At 45.6% G+C, this 20418-nt stretch overlaps 5 protein-coding genes across 5 annotated transcripts; 4 read left to right on the top strand and 1 right to left on the bottom strand.

Moving 5' to 3' along the window:
• Window positions 1-187: 187 nt before the first annotated feature.
• On the top strand, window positions 188-2157 carry LOC108659893 (uncharacterized). Its single transcript, XM_018113053.3, has 3 exons — window positions 188-628; window positions 681-769; window positions 826-2157. The coding sequence occupies exons 1-3, from the start codon at window positions 354-356 to the stop codon at window positions 1674-1676; spliced, it is 1215 nt and encodes a 404-aa protein (XP_017968542.1). The 5' UTR covers window positions 188-353; the 3' UTR covers window positions 1677-2157.
• Window positions 1935-7328, top strand: LOC108659891 (uncharacterized). The gene is given in 9 exon segments (XM_018113047.3): window positions 1935-2059; window positions 2379-2425; window positions 2489-2867; window positions 2950-3108; window positions 4512-5100; window positions 5162-5271; window positions 5356-5718; window positions 5820-6287; window positions 6457-7328. Coding segments are annotated over 7 exon segments (2301 nt in total). The 5' UTR covers window positions 1935-2059; window positions 2379-2425; window positions 2489-2576; the 3' UTR covers window positions 6778-7328.
• A 1265-nt stretch (window positions 7329-8593) lies between these two features.
• LOC108659892 (uncharacterized) lies at window positions 8594-10622 on the top strand. Its single transcript, XM_018113051.3, has one exon. It carries the CDS (start codon window positions 8652-8654, stop codon window positions 10149-10151), a length of 1500 nt encoding a protein of 499 aa, XP_017968540.1. The 5' UTR covers window positions 8594-8651; the 3' UTR covers window positions 10152-10622.
• Window positions 10623-12322: 1700 nt separating this feature from the next.
• On the top strand, window positions 12323-13819 carry LOC108649281 (uncharacterized). The gene is made up of 3 exons (XM_018098253.3): window positions 12323-12547; window positions 12617-12847; window positions 12909-13819. Exons 1-3 carry the CDS (start codon window positions 12530-12532, stop codon window positions 13686-13688), a joined length of 1029 nt encoding a protein of 342 aa, XP_017953742.1. The 5' UTR covers window positions 12323-12529; the 3' UTR covers window positions 13689-13819.
• Window positions 13820-15603: 1784 nt separating this feature from the next.
• Window positions 15604-17129, bottom strand: Cpr100A (Cuticular protein 100A). The gene is made up of 3 exons (XM_018113054.3): window positions 16928-17129; window positions 16606-16853; window positions 15604-16544 (listed from the first exon to the last, which is right to left on the bottom strand). The coding sequence occupies exons 1-3, from the start codon at window positions 16937-16939 to the stop codon at window positions 16103-16105; spliced, it is 702 nt and encodes a 233-aa protein (XP_017968543.1). The 5' UTR covers window positions 16940-17129; the 3' UTR covers window positions 15604-16102.
• Between the last annotated feature and the right edge of the window lie 3289 nt (window positions 17130-20418).

Here is a 20418-nt window from a genome sequence, read left to right as displayed (position 1 = left end):
GAAACCGATTGATTTTAGCAAGAGAATGCGAAACGGGCTTAAATTAAATTAAAGTTTGAATGTAGACACGCCCCTTCCGGTCATGTACTTTTTATATATCACTTAAACGTGAACTCATTTTATAATAATATTGCTGCAATCCTAAGAGCATATATCAGTCTGCGACTAATCACCTATGGAGAAATGGGAGAAACGTATTAAAAAAGTGTGTGTAGCATAAGACGACAAAAAAGTGTAAAACATGAAAACGAGAATAAAATCTGATCTGATCTGATCTGAAATCAGTGTACATGTTTAAAATTTATTTGGAAACAGTTCGAGAAATACACTATAATTTATACATGTGATTCAGAATGCTGTTCCAGGACACGCTGCTGATCATCAAGCCGGACTATATGCACAAGCGCCGTCCGGTGCTGCTGAAGGTCTTAGCCTCCGGATATCAGATACAGGGAAGTCGGAAGTTGAATTTTTCGCCCGAGCTGGCAGCCGAGTTCTATGCGGACTTTGCAGATGAGAAGGGCTTCATGCTGGAGGTAATATTGCTATCTAAGGGCATTTCTGAGGCCTTTATTCTTACCAAAGAGAACGGCGTACAGGATCTGCTGAATATCATGATGTGTTATTTGTAAGTCCAGGGCGATTGAAGTTCGATTTCAATTAATTTGTTTGACCTACAGTGGCACCGCTTCGGAGCTGGAGCGCAATATTCATGTAACTAAGCATGTGGATAGTGTGGCTCGTGAAATAACCTTTATATTTCCGAACTGTAAGTAATGCAGATCACCGATGTCAATCATGTTCTCAACCATGTAATTTATGCAGACATCCATGAGCCCATTGAAATCTTCGATAGGAATCGTTTTTGCAACCGTCCTATGTTGAAGCCTCTGCTCTCGGAAATCTACGATATTATGCAGAATGTCGACTGCAGCCAGGAGGATTGGAAAGTCCGTGTGTCCGACTATTTGATGCGTAGCAATCCCGTCGTGCCGCAGATCACCAATCAGTGCCAGCTAATGCCCGATCTGAGCATGCAGGAGAAGTCGCAACAGACGACCGTAACGTACAAGTCAACAGCCAAGGATGCCAAGCCTAAGGATAAGGTCTCCAGCACCACCTCTGTGCTGTCCAGCTCCTCGCCGCATTCGTCGGTATTGATAACTACGTCATCATGTGTCACTTGCGGTGGATTCGACCACACCGAGCCGTGTACTGAAGATATAGATCTCACCAAGCGTGTAGAGCCGCAGAGTGATGAGCCCGTGTGCGTCGATGAGGAGATTATTTGGAAGGAGATCGTTGTGTATGAAGAGGTTGTGCCCGAGGAAGAGCAGTCCGAGCAGAAAGATTTCGCTGATGTGTTTGGCGAGGATGAATTTGCTATGCTCGAACAGGGCAGCAGCTCGCTGTCCGATTGTAAGCCAGCAGCACCCTCACCTCAGCCAGAAGAGGTTGGCGTTGGCGAAGACGAACTGGATGCAGCTGCAGCTGAAGAGGCACCACCACCGGCTGAAGCTGCACCGCCAGCTGCCGAAGCGGCTCCACCAGCGGCTGAAGAGGCACCGCCAGCGCCTGAAGCGCCACCAGCAGCAGAGGAAGCACCACCAGAGGCTGAAGCAGCTGAGACGGCACCACCTGCTGCCGATGAACCGCCACCGGAAGCAGAAGGCTAATCAACACCTGTTGCCCGCGTTTTTATGATTTACCAAGCATTTTGTTTTCATTTCTTCTCTAACAAAAAATTACTGGTGTACAGAAAAAAGCCCAAACATCCAATCACCCAAACACCCAAGCAACCCAAACAAGAACCTGAACGTATGCGATGCCCCACAAACGCCCACTTAGCTGGACGCCCCCCTTCAGAGTCCTGCAATGCGCACTCGCCGTGCCCTGGCTGCAGGCTATGTTGCCTGCAATTTTCACTCACCGACGTTGCACTCACACTCGAGAGTGGTTCAATTGTGGCGCTGGCAGTGGCAGTGGCAAAGTGGCAGTGCAACAGGAAGAGCAGCAGCAGCAACAGTAGCAGCAGTGGCAGTGGCAACAGCTACCCATCGTAGGCATTAGCAGTTTTTATTCCGAAAATCGTTTTTATTTTGTGCTCTCCACATTCGAAGTGTTCAATAAAAAGAGAAATGAAATAAAAATAAACAATTATCATCTGCTGTATGTGTGGCATGCCACATGCGTGAGTGTGTGCGCGCATACGAATGTATGTCAATTATAAGGGATTAAAATATGGCTAAATGGGCGCGCAGTGCTTGTAACGGGATAGCCAAGTTAATTGGTAATAGCTTGATTGGTGGCAATTATTTTCAGTGTTGTGGTTGAGTAAATTATAGTGCAATTCCATCGATTTTTCCCACATCAATCAGGTGGGAGGGTGGTCAACTGGGCACCATTATAGCTACACGAACTATGGGTATGTGTGCGAGTGTATGTGTGTGGGTATGCACCTGTCAGTACAATCAGCAATGCATTGCAGCCAATATGCAGATACAGCACCACTAGCAGCTGCAACTTAGCTTGACTTAAGCCAGCCATACCAAAACCAAAAGCGCGCGCAATACGTGATGTTGAACGTCAACAATCGACAGTCGCACATACAGCACACTACTGCACAGGCAGCAGCACAGCAACTGGAGCAGCAGCAACACCTGCTAGACACTGCGGGCGCAACACATGACGGCCAGCTTTATGGGGAGGAGGGGCAGCAGCACGACGCGGATCTAAACTTTAGCAACTTCGCTGAGCTGTGCCGCCTGTGTGGCATACACCATGGACCCACCAAGCTGCATATCTTTGAGCCGCAGGCGGAGCAGCGCCAATTGCTCTACAAGCTGCGTAGTCTGCTGCAGGCGAATGTGAGTAGCTGTGTATATGTGTGTGTGTGTGTGTGTGTGTGTGTGTGTGCATTTACATATGTGTGTGTGTGGTCCTCAACAGATAACCAAGGACGACTATCTGCCGAAGCGCATATGTGAGCTGTGCCTCGACCGCTTGGAGCACTTGTACGAGTGGCGGCAGCTTTGCGTGCGCAACGAGCATATGCTGCGAAACTATGCCGCCTCCATGCAGATGGTCCGAGCCACCATAGACTTTCAGGTGAGTGAACCAGCGAGGCATCTCTACTGATAAGCGGCCTCCGCTATTGTCATTGTCAAAGTTACGCGGACGACGCTGTTTCGTTGTCAAGTTGTTCCGCGGCAGCCACCACCATCGCGCTGATGAGCGCAAGAGTGTGTGAGAGAGAGAGACGCACAGAGAGTGGGAGAGAGAGCGAAAGCTCTCAGGCAGCGCGCCGAGTGGTATGCAATACCTTTTTTTTCTAGCTACACTTCCGCCTTTTGCGCTCAAGTTCAGGCGCTTCAGTATCTGTCTGTCGTTGACTCTGACTCCAGCGCTGCCTTCGTCGTAGTCGTGGTCGTAGTCGTAGTCGTTGTCGTCATTGTCGCACGTTCCGTTCCTGTTTCTCGGTGAAGAATAACAAATAATTACTCAAATTGTGTTCGTTCTGGCCGCAACTGAGACTGAGACTGCGACTGCGACGCCAACGCCAGCGCCGACGGTGACGGCGACGGTGACAGCGACTGAGCGAGTCGACTCCAAATCAGTTTCGCAATACATACACAAACAAAAGGCGCTGAGCACTGGCTCGAGGAAGTAAACGGCGACGACAGCAGTAGCTAAAAATAAAGCTCGTATACCACTCGCATATAGCATTCTGAAATATACCAAAAACTGTGAGCTGCAAAAGAAAAAAAGAAGAAGAAGTAAAACTATAGATAGCCCAACACAAAAAAAAAAATCTTGTACGAAACGCAACGCTTTTTATTGATTTTCAATTGTGGTAAGCAACATTGCAAAAAAAAAAAAAGGAAAAAAACAGAAAAAAAAACTAAAAGAAACCTAGGCGAAAGAAAAGCTAGAAAACTGAGCCAATGAAAATGTCAATAGTGCGCACGGTGTGGGGCAATGAGCATAGTTCGCGTTTAGTGCTGCGGCTTTGGCCAACTGTGAATAGCGGGCAATAAACATTTAAGCCAAAGTGAGTGAACGGCTAATATTTTGCTTAACTTTCGCTGGCGCGCTTTAAATACATTTAGGCAGACACGGAAAAGCCTCAAACCCAAAAACGCCGCCAAAGGGAGAACGGCCGGCATACACACACACACACGCGCGCGGCTTCAGTGGCAGCAGCAGCAGCAGTAGCACCACCACCACCACCACCACCTTTACCGCCAGAGTCAGCACACGCGCCCGCTCCCGCACACACGTCCGCACCTCATTGAAAATCCGCCCGAGCAAAAGCTCAAGTCACAAATTTTTGCGCAAGGGCAGGCTGTTTGAGCGCGTTCTTTTGGGGGTGGCGGCTGGTGAAATTTCGCAACACTTGCGCGCTTGGCCATTTAGGGGTGGCAGCGACACGAAGCGAAACAAAGTGAAACGGAACGGAATGTGAGCGAGAGACTTATTCAATGTTTCATTGCCATTTGGTTAATTCGCAGGACGGCACCGTTAACATGGACAAGATGACGGTGGCCCAGAAGAATGCATACCTGGAGGCGCACATGGCCGTGCAACAGCAAATGGCTCAGGCGGCCATCCAATTCAAGCAGCAGCAACAGAGCTCCGTGCAGCAGAGCTCGCCCACGGCCAACAACAACAACAGCAGCCAGAACAATGGCAGCATGCAGCAGCAGCAACAGCAGCAGCAGCAGCAACAACAGCAGCAACAACAGCAGCAGCAACAGCAGCAGCAGCAGCAACAGCAACAGCAGCAACATTATGCGGCCACCATTAAAGTGCCACAGATCAGTTCCTCCAGCTCAGGTGGCGCTGCTGGCGCCGCCGGCGACAGCACTTTTACGGTGCCCGATGACGGCATGGGCTTCGAGGGCGGAGTGCGCGTGCTGCAGAGCCTGGGCACCTGGTCAGCGGCGGAACAGCTCACCTACAACATACCGAAGCCGAATCTGATACCCTTCACCGAGCCATACGTGGAGGGCGGCTCCATGCATCCGGCCAGTCGGCTCAAGGCTCTGCAACAGGTGCAGCAGGCCTCCTCCGGGGTGCGCAAAACAAACCCATCAAAAAGTGAGTAACAACAACAACAGAGTGCTATACATTTAATGAAAACCTTGGCGATCCTCTGCAGCCACCAACAAGGCATTCGAGTGCACCGTCTGTGGCAAGGGGCTGGCGCGCAAGGACAAGCTGACCATCCACATGCGCATCCACACCGGCGAGAAGCCCTATATTTGTGAAGTATAAGCAGCACTAGACTCAAAGGCTTCAATGCCCCAAAGATGGCTGGCAGCCACTAATCTGTTGCAATCTGCTCCATTTCAGGTGTGCAATAAGGCGTTCGCTCGCCGGGACAAGCTTGTCATCCACATGAACAAGTTCAAGCACGTGACGCCCACAAATATCGCGCCGCTCGGCAAGCGGCTGAACAATATGGTAAAGAAGAAGGAACAACCGGATCCGCCGCCGGAAGACAACAAGCAGAGCCTGGAGCTGCAGCTGCAGCAACAGGCTGTGCAGGTGGCCGCCCAGAATATCATAGTGCAGTCGGCGCAGGGGGCGCCGACAGCGATTCCGGGCATCATCATACCACACCACCAGCAGCAATTATCGTGGACGTGCGAGCTATGTGGACGCATGTTCTCGAGCAGGGACGAGTGGTCTATTCACGCCAAGAGTCATCTGGAGGTGAGCAAATGTCGGTTGAGCCTACCGGCCAGCGGGGCCTAGGGCAGTACAAGCATTTCGTATCGGTGCGGCTCTAAACTGGCCTTCTCTGATCCTTGCAGTATTGACAACAAGAACGGTTAGTCGTAGAGTCCACAAAACAAGCAGCCGCCATCGCTAAGAGCAACGGCAACAACAACAACAACAGCAGCAACAACAACAACATCAACAGCAGCAGCAATAATCGCGGCTATCAAATTGATGCGAACCGCAACCAAATACTTAACAACAACTCGCAAATGGAGGCACATGCACGTAACCAGAAGATAATCATACAAAATCAGATGATCCTCAATGCCAACCAACAGCCACAGCCACAGCAACAGCAGCAGCAGCAACAGCAACAGCAACATGTAGCTGGCGGCAAGAAAGCGGCCAGGAAGCACCACCAACCGCAGCAGCAGCAGCAACAGCAGCAGCAAGCACAGTCCAGCGCGCCTATGTACAACAATAATAATAATAATAGCAGCAGCCAAAACAACAACAACAACAACAACATCAGCAACAGCATCGCCCATCAGGGACATGAAGTAACTAGCTATTAACAACAACAACAACAACAACAACTACAACAACTACTACATTAACAACTACCTAAACACCATTCAACAACAACACGCAAAATTTTTGTCACTTTCACTCAATCTTTGTATCTTGTATCTTTGTATCTGTATCCCTTCATCCCTTCTTCCCGATCAGGTGTCAGTGCCCGTCTCGCACATCATTGCCAACTCCCCAACGGCGGCCACTTACATGCAGGCCCAATTGACTGGTCTACACGCCGGCAACACCATCGGCGTCAATGTGGGCGATGCTGCCGGCAACATGAACGTGCCCATCGTCACCTACAACGGCAATCAGTATTGTGTTATAGCCCGTGCACCGGACTCCGATGGGATAGCCATGCAGAAGCCGCTCGAGTATGGCCAAGCAGCCACAGCCAACATAATTGTAATGTCGCCGATGCTGCCCCCGCAGCAGCAACAGCAACAGCAACAACAGCAGCAGCAGCAACAGTAAACGAGTCCCGTCATGATTTGCTCATTAAGCGCTGCGAAAATGATGCGGAAAATTTCATCAGGCTCGAGGCGTTGGTGGCGTTGCTTCATTAGCCAGGCCCCTGAATATTGATATTGGATATCGATTTAGATATTGACAGTTAATGGCGCCTCATAACTGGTATTTGGCAATGCGATGGGAGAAAGGTAGCCAGCCGCATTGCTGGCCAGGTAAATGGATAGGAAAGTGCGCTGCCCCAGGATCCGTCTTCAACTTTGCAATTAGCCTCTCAGCTCACAAGCAGCTCTAAATACAAATTGTAAATAAAGTTTTTAAAAAACAACAAAATAACTTAACAAAAAAGACACAAAAAAAAACAAAGAAAACAAAGAAAACCAAAATGCAATTTAAGAACACCTAAGTATATGTTTAATTTTAAGAGATAAAAGTAAAACCCGAAAGAAAAAAAACAAACATGCCAGCCCAGAGAAGTTTTCAAAAAGTTTTGCATGTAATGCTTCTTAAATTGAAATATAGATCGTTTTTAAATGATTAGTTTCAGAAATCCATTACTAAACAAAAGATAATATACCAATACACATAAGAATAATATGTATGTGCAGAATATAAACCCAAATGCAAACACCATTAACTATGTAGTCTAAGCCACCTTACATATCCATTGAGAATCTAAAACCACAGTAATACCCACATAGAGCAGCCATTCAACTGAGATATTTTGTTCGTACTTTAAATATTCCTTCGTATTTCTCAAATAATTCTTCAATGCATCTTGAGTTTTATGAAAATCAAACAAAAAATCGATGTGCATGAAATTATATGTAAAATAGTATGCGTTTAAATCAATTGTTTATAATTATGCTAACAGCAAAACAATATTTGTGTCTAAAAAAAAAAAATAAATAAATAAACAAAGCAAAAGAAGAAAGACAAACAGAAAATACCTACGTCATAATGTAAGTAGTTCAGTAGTGTTCTCCAATGATACTCACATTCGAAAATACTACAGCTACAATGTGAAAAATGATTGAAAATATATTAAATACAATAAAATCTAACAACATTTTAATTGGTTTCGATTTCTTTGACTAGTTTATCAGATACGGCGAACAGAGAAAGAGAGAGAGAGAGAGGGAGATAAGTAGAGTGAAATTACGCTTCTGTAAAACACAAAATTACTTTTGATTTCATGCCTAAAACAATATTCCAAATCTGACAGCTCTTCAGCTCAAGTATGCATCCATTACTCAATATTGTTGGGGCAAGCTTGGCTTAGCCTCTTCAGTCGCACAATTAATGTTGCGCATACGACCTGTTGGCCAACATAAAAAAAAACTTATTGTCATTACTCTAGCCATATTCACACATTACTGCCATTCTGGGCTACCCATAATTGGCAGCTGTTCTCTGCCGTTGCGATTCGAGAATTGAGCCACTTATTCGCTGACTTTTTCATTGGCGGTGGACTGTGTGAAGCTCGACTCAGCTCAAGTCTGTGGTCCGAAAACATTAATTTTTGGTCAACGCAGCGCACGAAAAACAACTTTTCGTTGGCTCGAAAAATGCGGCAAGTTGACCTTAAACGGAAACTCGCCGTTGGCGTCGAATCAGCTGCGCAGTCGCCAATAAATTGAATACTTCAAATGCTCAAATGTTTTTTGTTCCCTTCTTTTTTCACGATGTTGTTTTTCGCAAGAATTGCAAATTAGTTGAGCTGAGCAGCGCAGCGACGCGGCAAACTTGAACACCTACACGAAGATGTCGACGTCGACGCCGCAGCAGCAGCAGCAGCAGCTGCCAAAGTCGCTTGGTTGTTTTCGTTCTTTTCATCAGTTTCAGTCGGAATTCACAGTTGAACGGACAACGTCGGACAAATGCTGAACGGAAAGTTCTACACGGGTCTGCCGCCCCAGATGGAGGGGCGGCCATGCGGCAATGGACAGAATCGTCAGGAGTCGCACTTCTTCTGGCCGGATGACACACGTGTGGATAGCGCCGTGGAGACGCGGGTCAAGCGACGCAATAGCCTCCAGCTGCAGTCTGGCGCCGAACGCCCACACCCAACAGCCAGCCAAAAGCTGAGCTCATTGCAAGCTAAGCCAACCCCAGAGGTGAACACCCGCCAAATGTTTCACAAGGAGTTTGCCAAGTCATCCATACAGTTCTACGACAACCTGCAGCCAAGCAACAGCAACACCAACAGCAACAACAAGTCACGTCTGCTGAACAGAGCACGTCGCGAGGTGACGCCCAAGCTCACAGATGTTGATCCACTGCCAGCAGTTGAGACTGTTGCCGAGGTAGATCCAAGCGCAGCGAGACGCAATCAAGCCTACAGCTCCAAGATACAGTTCTACGATTACGTCAACACCAATGATGCGGACACCACGCAAAACAATGTCCGTCGTCCCAAAATGGACATGAACAACAAGCGCGAAGTGGAGCTCAACTCAAAGAATAGCCCCAAGCTGCAGGTGAAGCACAACGTCCGCCATCTGAGCGTGGAGCGGGATGCGCCACAGCTGCGCCTGGTCACGAAGAAGCCACTCAACGATGGCCAGCAGTGGCAGCAGCCGGACACATACGAGCCGATCATGAGGCCACCTGTGATGGCGCCCAGGAAAATACTCAAACAGCAGCCCTGGATCGAGGACTTTGATGACTCCATGCTAAACTACATGGACAATGGCATGCAGCAGCTGCGACTGCGCAGCTCGGCACCAGCCAAGAAACATGTCACCTACAATGAGGAGGCAGCGGAATATGCCTACTATGATGATTGCTTGGAGCCGACCGAGGGTCGCCAGCTGAGGCAGTCGTTGCCAAATATGCGGACAGGAAGTGGCCAGCAGCGGCAACAGCAGCTACAACAGCACCCAGATCCATATGTGGAAACTGGTCGCAATACAAAGTCGTTAAATAACTATAATAAAAAGAGTCATAATAATTATAACGAATACAACAACAACAGCAGCAGCAGCAGCAGCAACAACAACAGTTACAGCAACAACAATAGCAACAGCAACAGCTTACGCTCACGGAAAATCTTGCCCAAATTGCCAGAGCTGACAACGACAACAACATCAGCAACAACAACAACAACGTCGGGAGCAATGAGAGCTCGACGCTTTGATGACACACCAACAACAGCAACAGCGTCTGATGTGGATAATTCTGCTTCTGCTTCTGCTGCTGCCGCTGCTGCTGCGGAGGCGACATCTCCCTCTGACCCACGCAAACACCTGCGCAGCAGCCTCTGCTTCAACGGCGACGCTTTGGTAGTCGACGTGGGTGCTGTGCCAGCGCCGACCTCAGCTGTTGCGACTGCGCGTCGCTCGGCCGGGCGGCGAATCAACGTCGGCCTGCCCGACTGAGGCAGCGACTGTAGATACATATGTATATACAAATACCATATACCATACACCTTGTATAACATACAATATTTAATATTTGTGTTTATTGAATGCAACTTGACGTTGGCGTCGTTTCATGTTAATTGAATGCATCAACTGCCACTGCCGCAGCGACGGCTACGGCGACTGCGACTGCGATGGCAACCGCGACGTTGGCAGCGACAGCTTTATGGCTCGTTGTTTTCTGTTTTGCTTCTTTTTTGCTGTCGTCTGTCGACTTCACCCACAGCGCACCAAATTAAACACCGCCACAGCCAACAATGACTATAAATTATTTCTAGTGCTAATGATCTTGCCTAAAAAAAAAGAACAGCAAATCTTATATAATTTCTACATACTCTATTAGCTGGCCAGTCAAAATGTATTAATTTAGTGAGTTAAGTTCGCTAAAAACAAAAGAATAATAAAAATGCTAATCATCACAGAATAGAACGCTTTCGTTTGATTGAGAGCAATCGCTGCTTAAGCAGGCCTTAGATGCAGATTATCTCTAAAGGTAATTAACTAATTTTTGCCTCTGAAAGAAATTTTATATAGGTTGTTTATTGGCTATAAATTAAATAGGCATGTAAATGTAAATAGAATGAAAGCATAACATGAAAACGTAAATAAAATAAAATTGGATTTTACACATACATACAACTAAACAACCTGGTCATTGCTAAGCTTTTGCATAACAATAAACTGCTTCTGTAAACTCGACAGAGAGAGATAATTAATTTCTGTTGAAAATAAAGTGAGTAAATTAATTTTAGTGCACATTAGTATAATTTATAGTTGCGTTAAATTGAGCTTTAATGTCGCATGACCAAGGGCAGTCAGGGATTGCTTAAGGCGGCTAAAACTGAAGCCTTTCACTGAAATGAACATTTCACCAAAAATACGTTGACTGAACTTTATATTGTTAACGGCACTTGCAACGAGCTCAGCCCCAGCTGGCCAGTTAGACAGTCAAGCAGCCAGGCAGACAGGCAGACAGGCGGATAGCTAGCCGGCCAGGTGAGTTAACTTTGTTCACAATGGAAACGGAAATTATGACGGTCGAATGCTGGTTGCACCTTTTGCAGCAACTGTTGCTGCTGTTGGAATTGTCGTGCAACGTGCGTCGTGAACTTGAGCTTGACCTTGCTGGAAAATGGGAGGAAAATGCAGCATAGAGCCAACATTAATTGGCCAATTTTGTATGCAACTGCAAATGCATCAATCAAAGTGCCATTAAGCAACTATTTCATTAGGGGCATGCATTTAATTGTTTTCAAATAGAAAAACAGACACAAACACAATTTGCAAAATGAATAAAACAACAACGAAACAGGATAAGCGTAACGGAAAACATTGGCCGAGAGTTGCGCAAATGGCGCGTGATGAAATGTTATGCAATTGAACGCTGTCCAATGCCAATTTCCACTTCCACCTACCAGACGTCAAACAGAAGAGACAGAGAAAAACGAAAGAAAAAAATTATAGAAAACATTTTCCGCATTGCGCCTGTGTCGCATCCTGCCTTGCTAGAAAGTAGTCCAAACCTGAGCTCCAAAAGGCCAAGACTTGTATTGCCGGCATTTCCTGGCACAGCTGAACCTGAACTTCAGGCCAAGCGAACCGCCAAAAAAAGTGCAAGTGGTGGCAGCAACTTTTATTGGGTAACCCACACACACACACACACACACACACATATACAGTGGGTACATCTTCAAACCAGTTAGCGCAAAAGCAGATCTAAGCGGCAGATAGGGCCGCTGGCTAGACCATTGCCTCCCTCTACTACCAGTTGGCCAGCTAATAAGACGCGCATTCCAAGCCACTCTCAACACTTAACAAATGGTTATAGTTACTTGCAATTACAGCCATAAACAACATTTTATTTATGCCGCCTGCTCCACTTCCTACTGGGTATGCAAATGATGCTAGCGGTGGCCGTCGCACAGCCCCTGCCAGCAGCCCGAGTCGAGTCGAGCTGAGCTTGGGGCCGTAGCTTCCACCCAGTGTTGGCCAGGTCTATGCGTGAAACGTGAGTTGTTCACTTGTGCGCAGATTTCAATCTGTCTCTCTCCCTCTCTTTCTCGATCTCTTTGCTGGCCACAGTTGTCGTCTTCGGGCTTGTTGCAAAACATGTTGCGGCAGCGCATTTGGTTTGTTGGAATAGGAAGGAAGCTGGCATAAAACCGTTGTGTCCATTGCCCAGACTTTCAGTTTCGTTTAAACCACGCGGCTGCGCAAGACTTACTGCAGACTTGAAAACACTTTCGTAATTGTGTTATTTCGTTGTTACGGCAGCGAAAAATCTAGTGAATCGCTGCGAGTGAAGTTTTAGTGTGAACCCCACAGACCCATACGAAATGCGACTGTGCTGGAATGTAAGCGACGACTGCTGTGACTACGAAAATGGAAAGACGTTTCCTAATCCGTAATTTGTTCAATTGCAGCTGCTGGGAGCTGTACTACTGCTGGGCTCAGTAGCATCTGGCTTGAGACCGCCCAGATCCTTCTACCGGCGAAACTACTACAGCTCGGCAGGTCCACCAGGACCCGTGCGCTTGGTGTCTGCGCCCAGTGGACCGCCTAGCTATCGTGCTGACCTGCACACCAATGAGAGCAAGCGGCGCGATGTGGTCAACAAATATCCGAAGAAGACACACTATAGGCCTTACACTTCGGTTAGCTGCAGGTGCAATGGATAACGGCTCGAGTGTCAACTAATAGTCTTTCCAATTTTAGGAAGAGGACGACTACTCCAGCGAGCGCTTCTCGGGTGAGTATTCCAGTGAGACGCAGCAGGACAGTCGCGAGTATACCATAGGCACCCAGATCCGCGTGCAACATCCCATCACGGTGCCTAAGAAGGCCCATCCCAGCTCACCCTACTCCAAGCCTCACAAATACGTTTCAACCACGCCGTACAAGAGCAACGGACGTCCGGTATATGCACCCGATGGAAATTCTGGTGAGGAGCAACCAGTGGAGCCGCCACCAAAGCGCACCAAGTGGACGCCGGCGCCATATGAATCGGAGCCAGACCCTTTTCACTTGGTGCCACCGCCGAAGACAACTTCTTCTTCCGGACATTCTTCGTACAGGGTTTTCGAACCGGATCAGGATGACTATGATGGACCCCCGCGTTCAAAGAGCCACGACCGATATAAAACAGCTGCATCCAAAAAGCAGATCGAGGCATTTCTAGAAGATCAGCAGAAGTTACTCGACGACGCCATCAAACTACAGCTGCTCAATAATCCCAAGCTACAAAAGTTCCTGAAATCCAATACACACGAGCCGCGACCCGACTTGGATATCGAAGATTTCGAAACCTTTCCGCCAAACTTCTCCGGCCCTGGTCCGTTGCACAGCAATAGCTTCAGTGGTGAGCATCCACCGTCCAAAGGCAGCCGACCACACCGACGTCCGCCCGGCGTTGTGTTAAAGCGTTCCCCGAAACCGAAGCACATTGCCACACCGAAAAGGAAGTACAGATCGACTGCGCTGGTGATCAATGTGTAAAGCGGAATGAAAGTTGTGGCTTAGTATCTAAGACGTACTTATTTAAATATATTATTTAATGTATTTACATTAATATCTTATAACTTTGATGTAAATTATGTAAATATAGCAAACTGTTTACTCTTAATTAATTGGCAACAACTGAAGAAGAGTGCTTCAAATATAAAACTATTTTGGTTGTTGTCTGTGCTACAAAAGTCTTGGCGTTGCCACCTCGCTGGCGCCATTTATGGTTTGGTCAATTGCTATGGTACTTTTCCCGCAGCTTTTGTTCACTAGATGGCGCCAGCTAGTAGACAAAAATTATGATTTGAATTCCACAATTTTTTTAAGTGGCAAATTATACTACTAAAACTAAAGTGAAATTAAACCTCTATTTAAATTTGAGATTACTTAAGGTACTTTATTTACACATTATTTTTGATAGCTTACATATTTTAAAATCAATAACGAAACAATAATCTTACTTATTTTGCTCAACAGAAGAAAAACGTAAATACCTGTTTGAATGCGGGATACTCAATTATAGCTTATCCCTAAAGTAGTCACTACAAATTGAAGTTAGCCTCTTGCATAAATTAGTTGAGCAACTCACACGATTGCAGCAACAACAACAACAATAGCAAAGAAATAACTATAAAAGTGGGTGCGAAATTAAAAAAATAAAATAAGTGAGCAAAAACAAAAGCAAAAATTGATTTTCTTAATTGACTGAGCAATTTCAACAGCCATACTCGCAGCACCGGACTCCGAGGCGCAGCCACAACAAAACTGACCTTGAAAGCAAATCCGAGTGCGGGACCAGCAAGCCACGAGAAGGTGCAAAGAATGCGCGCAACAGAAGTGAAAAGTTAACTTGACTACAGTCAACACCTGTTGCGGTGAGCCACCGTGGGGTGAACTGTAGTGCGAGCTGCGATTCGACACGGCACATCGATGAGGCGTATAATTGAGCAAACTGCTCAAAATATTAGCGCATACTTAATGAATTACAATAAAGCAACTGAAGCATGGCAAATCGAATGGCCAAGCAATGTGAATAAATCGCAAGGTAATATGAGATATTACGAATAAAGTTAAGAACAGACATTAAATATGTGAATTGTTTTAGATTGTTAAATATACTACGTATTGCTCGCTGTAATTATGATATAAATTTAGTATATAATGATTCTATAATTATAATGATTATATGTAATTACAAGGTAGGATACTACTTAAACTAAACAATCAAAGGAAGAGTTGTGAAAGATTTATAAATGATTCATCTGTGCACATAAATATCTTTTATATGTCAACAGACATTACCAATTAGCTAACTTTTTCCAAATGTGATAGAGTGCTTATATATCTATAAATACAAAGCCGGATCTGAGTTCACATACCTCTGCCGGTTCTTTAGCCTGGAGGTGTGGGAGGAATTCAATTTCGATTTTCATTGGAATTCAGCTGGTCTCAAATGTATTTTTATCTTACAATTTTTCTATTTGTATTTTTTTCACAATTCGCCGTGGTTTTTGCCTATGCTTAACCAGTTTTGTGCCTTTCCTTGTTTGTTGCATAGAATCGAAGCAGAAACTTGTTTGCCAGTGTATCGGCCAGCATGTGTTATGTATAACAACAGTTTTGCAGGTTGTGCAACGTGCATGGGGGCGTCAACCGGGCAAGGTGTTTAGATAAATCTGTTAAAAATTAAATTACTCGTAAACGCCACACACCCAAAATAAAAATAAAAAGCAAAACTTGTTGCGAATAATAAAACGATAAGCGATTGCTGGCGGTACGTATTAAATATTGTGTATTGCTTAAAAGACTATACAGATTGTTTATGATACAATACAATATACAAAAAATTGCTAATACGTCCCGTGGCCCGTGGTGGGTATTACGATCTAGCATTAAAAGATTTCTAGAATTCATTTGATCAACGTCTTCTTCTTCATCATCTTTGACCGCAAACACACTTACAAATTTATTTGTTTCGCTTCACATTAGGAGAGTGGAGTTGGATTTAACAGCATTGAGAAGTAGTTATTTATAAATTACAAACAAAAACTGCTAGACATACTACATACAGATTCGTAGATAGGAGGTACGACAATCATATATAAATATATATATCTATATATAGGTAAAGGTTAAGCTGCTGCAGAATGTTTGCAACACTTTTACTTTCTTTCTTAAACATATCACAAAAGAGTTTTGATGAAGGTAAGAACTGGAACAGCAGTAAGTGGCTGACAGAGTTTAAGAAAGGAAAGAGCAAGAGTCAGCCAGTTACAGAGATAGAGAAGAGAGAGAGAGAGAGAGGACAGAGTGAGAGAAGAGTGTTTCGTGTTGGGTGTGAATAAATGAAAGATTACGTAACATTACAATAGAAACAAGCTCAATCTATGTAGTTCTCTCTCCAGCGCTTAGACCTTGTTGAACGAGTAGGTGAAACCGTCGGGTGTGCGGTTCAGCGAGAGCTTGCCGGGCGGCGAGAAACGGTGGGGATTGGGCGTGGTCGTCGTATAGTAGGACTGTGGCTGTGGCTGTTGGTACTGCGGCTGAGGAGCGGGCTGCTGATAGGCAGGCTGTGGAACCGGGTTGTAAGCGGGCTGCACGGGCGCCGGACGGTACTGTGGCTGAGGAGCGGGCTGCTGATAGGACTGCTGCTGCTGGCCGAAGGCGGGGTCATTGTAGCGAGGATCGTACGAGCCGTCATCGTAGTCGTTGCTACGGTACGAGGACTGGGGTGCGGGGGCCTGGTACTGCTGTGGCTGGTACTGCGACTGCGGCTGATAGCCGGCGGTGGGCACGGGCTGTGGTGGTGCGGGTGGGGCCACTGGCAAATGGTCGCCAGACGCTTGGAATCTATGGCAGGGAGCATACATTACAGTTAAAGAGTAACTATTTATTTCACTCGAGATCTTACCCATTCTTGCCCGCCGTGTAGGAGATGGTGCGACGCTGTCCAGAGGGATCAACGTAGCTGTAGCTACCGTGACGCGTGCCATCGGAGTCTGTCTCCTCTTTGAAGTTGATGCCATCCTCCTGTGTGTAGGCGGCACCGAATTTACCATCGCCCGACAAATAGCGCTGCTCACTGATGATGGCCGCCGTCTTGGGATCCTGGTGATAGTTCTGGCCCACTGCCAGGGTCACGAGTGTGGTTAATGCGAGCTGCACCAGCAAAAGACAAAGAGACAACCATTAGCTATCACACATAGACACACACACAAGCTGTGGAGACTCACGAAGCGAAACATTTTGTTTTGGGGTTATCCTTGATAAGCTACTACGTAAACTGCACGTTCAGACGGAATCACACGCGATTTGGTGCCTTTACGCTGTTATAGTCCGTTAACAAGGAGTGGTTACTGTATATCGAATGCGACACTAGCCAGAGTGCCAGACCGACGGCTATGGATTTTGTAAGTCAACTGCCTTCCGCAATGGTGCCGCCCAAGCTTTTATAGTGCCAGCCAGCTGGGAAAACCTTGGAACGGCTACGGCTCGGGCTAAACTCATGGCCCGCCTAGGCGGTAGCTGGCCGACTTGTTGCTGTGGCTGTTGTTGTAATTGAGTTCGCTTGTGTTGGTATTATTAACAGTAACAATAACAAGAATTGAGCTAAGTGCTCCAATAAGTCAACTCTCGTTGTTGTTGCTGCTGCTGCTGCTGCTGCGGCAAGCTGTTTTACCAGTTTTGCGCTCTTTCGCTTTCAGCGTCCACTTTTGCTTTCTATGCTCGGGCTAAACTATTTTTTAATTATTTGTGCATTAAAAAAGTTAAAGCCTGATCTGTAGCCGAGCTCGATACTCTATGCCAATTGATATCCCTGCTGCGATGTTCTGCCAGCGAAGTGCATGATGCAATTTTGTGGCAATCATTTCATTTGGCCAATCAAATTGGCTGCGCTCACCAATTCATTGCACATGACCAGATCTGAGCCCAACCCAAAAACAAAAACCAAAACAAACCACAAACAATCAAACAAATCTATGGAGATGTTTTTGTATCTGATTTATCTGCTGTCTGCATGCACTTTTTATATTGCTATGATTTGATGTACTCTATATAATTATTTCTACTTAGGGTTGTTTATTTACACTATTTACATTATGATAATATTTTTATTATTTATTTATTACTTTAAAATTGATTTTAAGTAAACGTAAATTAAAGTTAATTTTTTTAAATTTATGCTTAATATTTTTAGAAGGTCATTCCATATATTTAGATCCAAAATTTTTAAAATTCCATAACTGTGTATTTATTTAATATTATATCCAAAATTAATCTCAGATCGTAGCACTTCGCCTAACTCAAGCAGAATCTCAATAGCAAGCCTCTGCTCAATATATGTCATATAGACATTAGACTTGGGTATTTTCATATAACAAACCCAAACAGATATAGATATATAGTCGTTTCATAACTTGATTTTATGGCCAGAGTATTATAAGTGCCAAGCAGAAAGAACTGTTTGAATATTTGACGAGCCACAAGTCGGATTACGATTAAGAAATTTGCGATTACATGCAATAAGCGCGGGTGTTGCTCATTGCTTATTGTTGCTGTTGTTGTTGCAATTGCTGTAAATGTTGTCTGCTGTGCTCGCATTTGCTGGTTAGTATTATAAATAGGCATTAACAATCGCAAATGCTGATTTATATCTTGAGCTGAGCTTTTCGTACAAGTTTTGCTTTGTGGTGTGGTCAGCACTTGGCAACAGTTCTGAGCGGTTCATAAAATACTTTTAGTTGTTTTTGCCAATGTTGCTGCTGTTGTTGTAGTTGTTGTAGTTGGCGCAATGTCTTTGACTTGTTTGACTTTGCGCTTGGCTTCAATAATTTATCGTTGTTTGAGAAGCCGTCAGTAAAAGGCATTGTTTGAGCTGCTTTATGGCCAACAGCTGGCAGCAGTTGTTGCAGTTGTTGTTGTTGCTGCCGTTGCATACATGCATACATATGTTGCAGCCTTTGTAGTTGTTGTTGTTGCTCTGCTGCATTTGGAGCGCCCACCCACGCCAGCTTTTGCATAATTTATGGCCAATGGCTTGGATTTGAGCGCCTAGCTGGCGACACGTGCATATGTGTTAGTACTTAGCGATAATTACGCGATCTTAGAGCGTTTTACATATTTTAATGAGCAGCGTATGCATACATATATGCATACGCATCGGCATTAGGCTCAACCTGGAATCGTTTGGGCGGCACTAAGCAGCCGCATGTGGTCTGCTACAATTTGAAGTGCTAAACATTTCGATTGCAGTGCGTTTAAGAAGTTTGCCCTTTTGCAAGTCGCCATCATTGTTATAGTCATTAGAGCGACCAGAAATACACACCAGAAACATGGCACGCCCTCTCACAGCAGGCGGGCAGAATCGGGCACTCGGAAAGTGGCAGCGGCGGCAGCAGTTCAGGAAATTAAATCAGTTGACAAACAACAACAGCGAATGGCGTTGGTGAAGGCCAGGAACTGGGGCGGCAGCCAGCATTACATTTCTGTTCATTTGGATTAGCCAGAGGGTGCGACAATTCATATACATACATAGTTGGGAGGGTTGTTTACCCAACCCCTGCCCAGCCCCTGCGCCTGCCCCTGTGCCGCCTCTGCGCTTGCCTGCTCGACAGTCCGATCAAAAACTATTGCCAGTTCCTTGAGCTGCCTTTTTGATTTCGAGGCGTTCGCCTAATGCCGATGTGACGATACTGCCACCCAGAGCAGCAACGGGGCTGCGCTCTTGATAATTTTTTTTTCGTTTTTCGAATTTTGTATTTGGCTCGTTGTTGTTTTTATTGTGTGCAACGCGCAACGCTTTTATTTTGATGCTTTCACTTCTGGCGAGTTAATCACAATGATAATGAGGGTTGAGGTTGAGGTTGAGGGGTTGCTGCTCATCCATTTTGTACAAATTGCATGCAAAATGTATAAATACATTCATGTGTATATGTATATATACTAACATCACATATCATTTCTCCTCATTTTGCGTTGTCTCTCAATTATTTCAGCTGCTGCCACCACCCGTACTCAAACCCAAATCCAAATCCAAATTCAAGCCGAAAGGCACGCAGACAATTGCGATTATTTGTAATTTAAGATGCAGTCGAGCGTTTGAATAAAATCGAGCGAGTCAACGCTGATGTCGACTCTTTCGCATTGTGCACACACACACACACACACACTCGGACATACATCCCCAACCCCACATGACTGTTAGAAGGTTAACAATCTAGTCTTTTGTTCGCCAACGTTCTCAGTTCTCAGTTCTCAGCTCTCAATTTGCTCGGCCAAAAAATTGAATGCTAAACGCTTATCAGCGCCGACTGATCGGCCAGAAGTCAAACTGAAACTCGCTAAACTTGTTGAGAGCGCTAAAAGAAATACGATACGAAATGCTCATATATGTAGAGAGCGGGTGCGAGAGAGGGAGAGAGAGTGAGTGAGAGATAGGATAAGCCCTAGTGATTCACAGGATTCGTATATATGTAGATGGTGATTTGATAGCCAAGTGACTGACTCATGAATGACCCGACAGTCAGATTTCCTCAAAAGTCAGTCCGTTTTTCGATGATTTGTAATTTGAGAGAAGCACACAGAAGGATGAATAATTACGCGTTTACCGTGCTATGAATGTTGGCTATGTGTAAGTAAGCGCTAATTGCGCATCTGCTAGATATTTCAGTCGAGGTTTCCATTTCACTTTCAGTCGTAATGCCATTAAAATAGTTTTGACTTT

Source organism: Drosophila navojoa, chromosome 2 (assembly GCF_054131105.1).
Source record: "Drosophila navojoa isolate 15081-1374.11 chromosome 2, UAZ_NAV_1.0, whole genome shotgun sequence".
NCBI classification, from domain to species: Eukaryota; Metazoa; Arthropoda; class Insecta; order Diptera; family Drosophilidae; genus Drosophila; species Drosophila navojoa.
The sequence above is the reverse complement of the archived record's forward strand: the minus strand, read 5'-3'. Positions and strand labels throughout refer to the sequence as shown.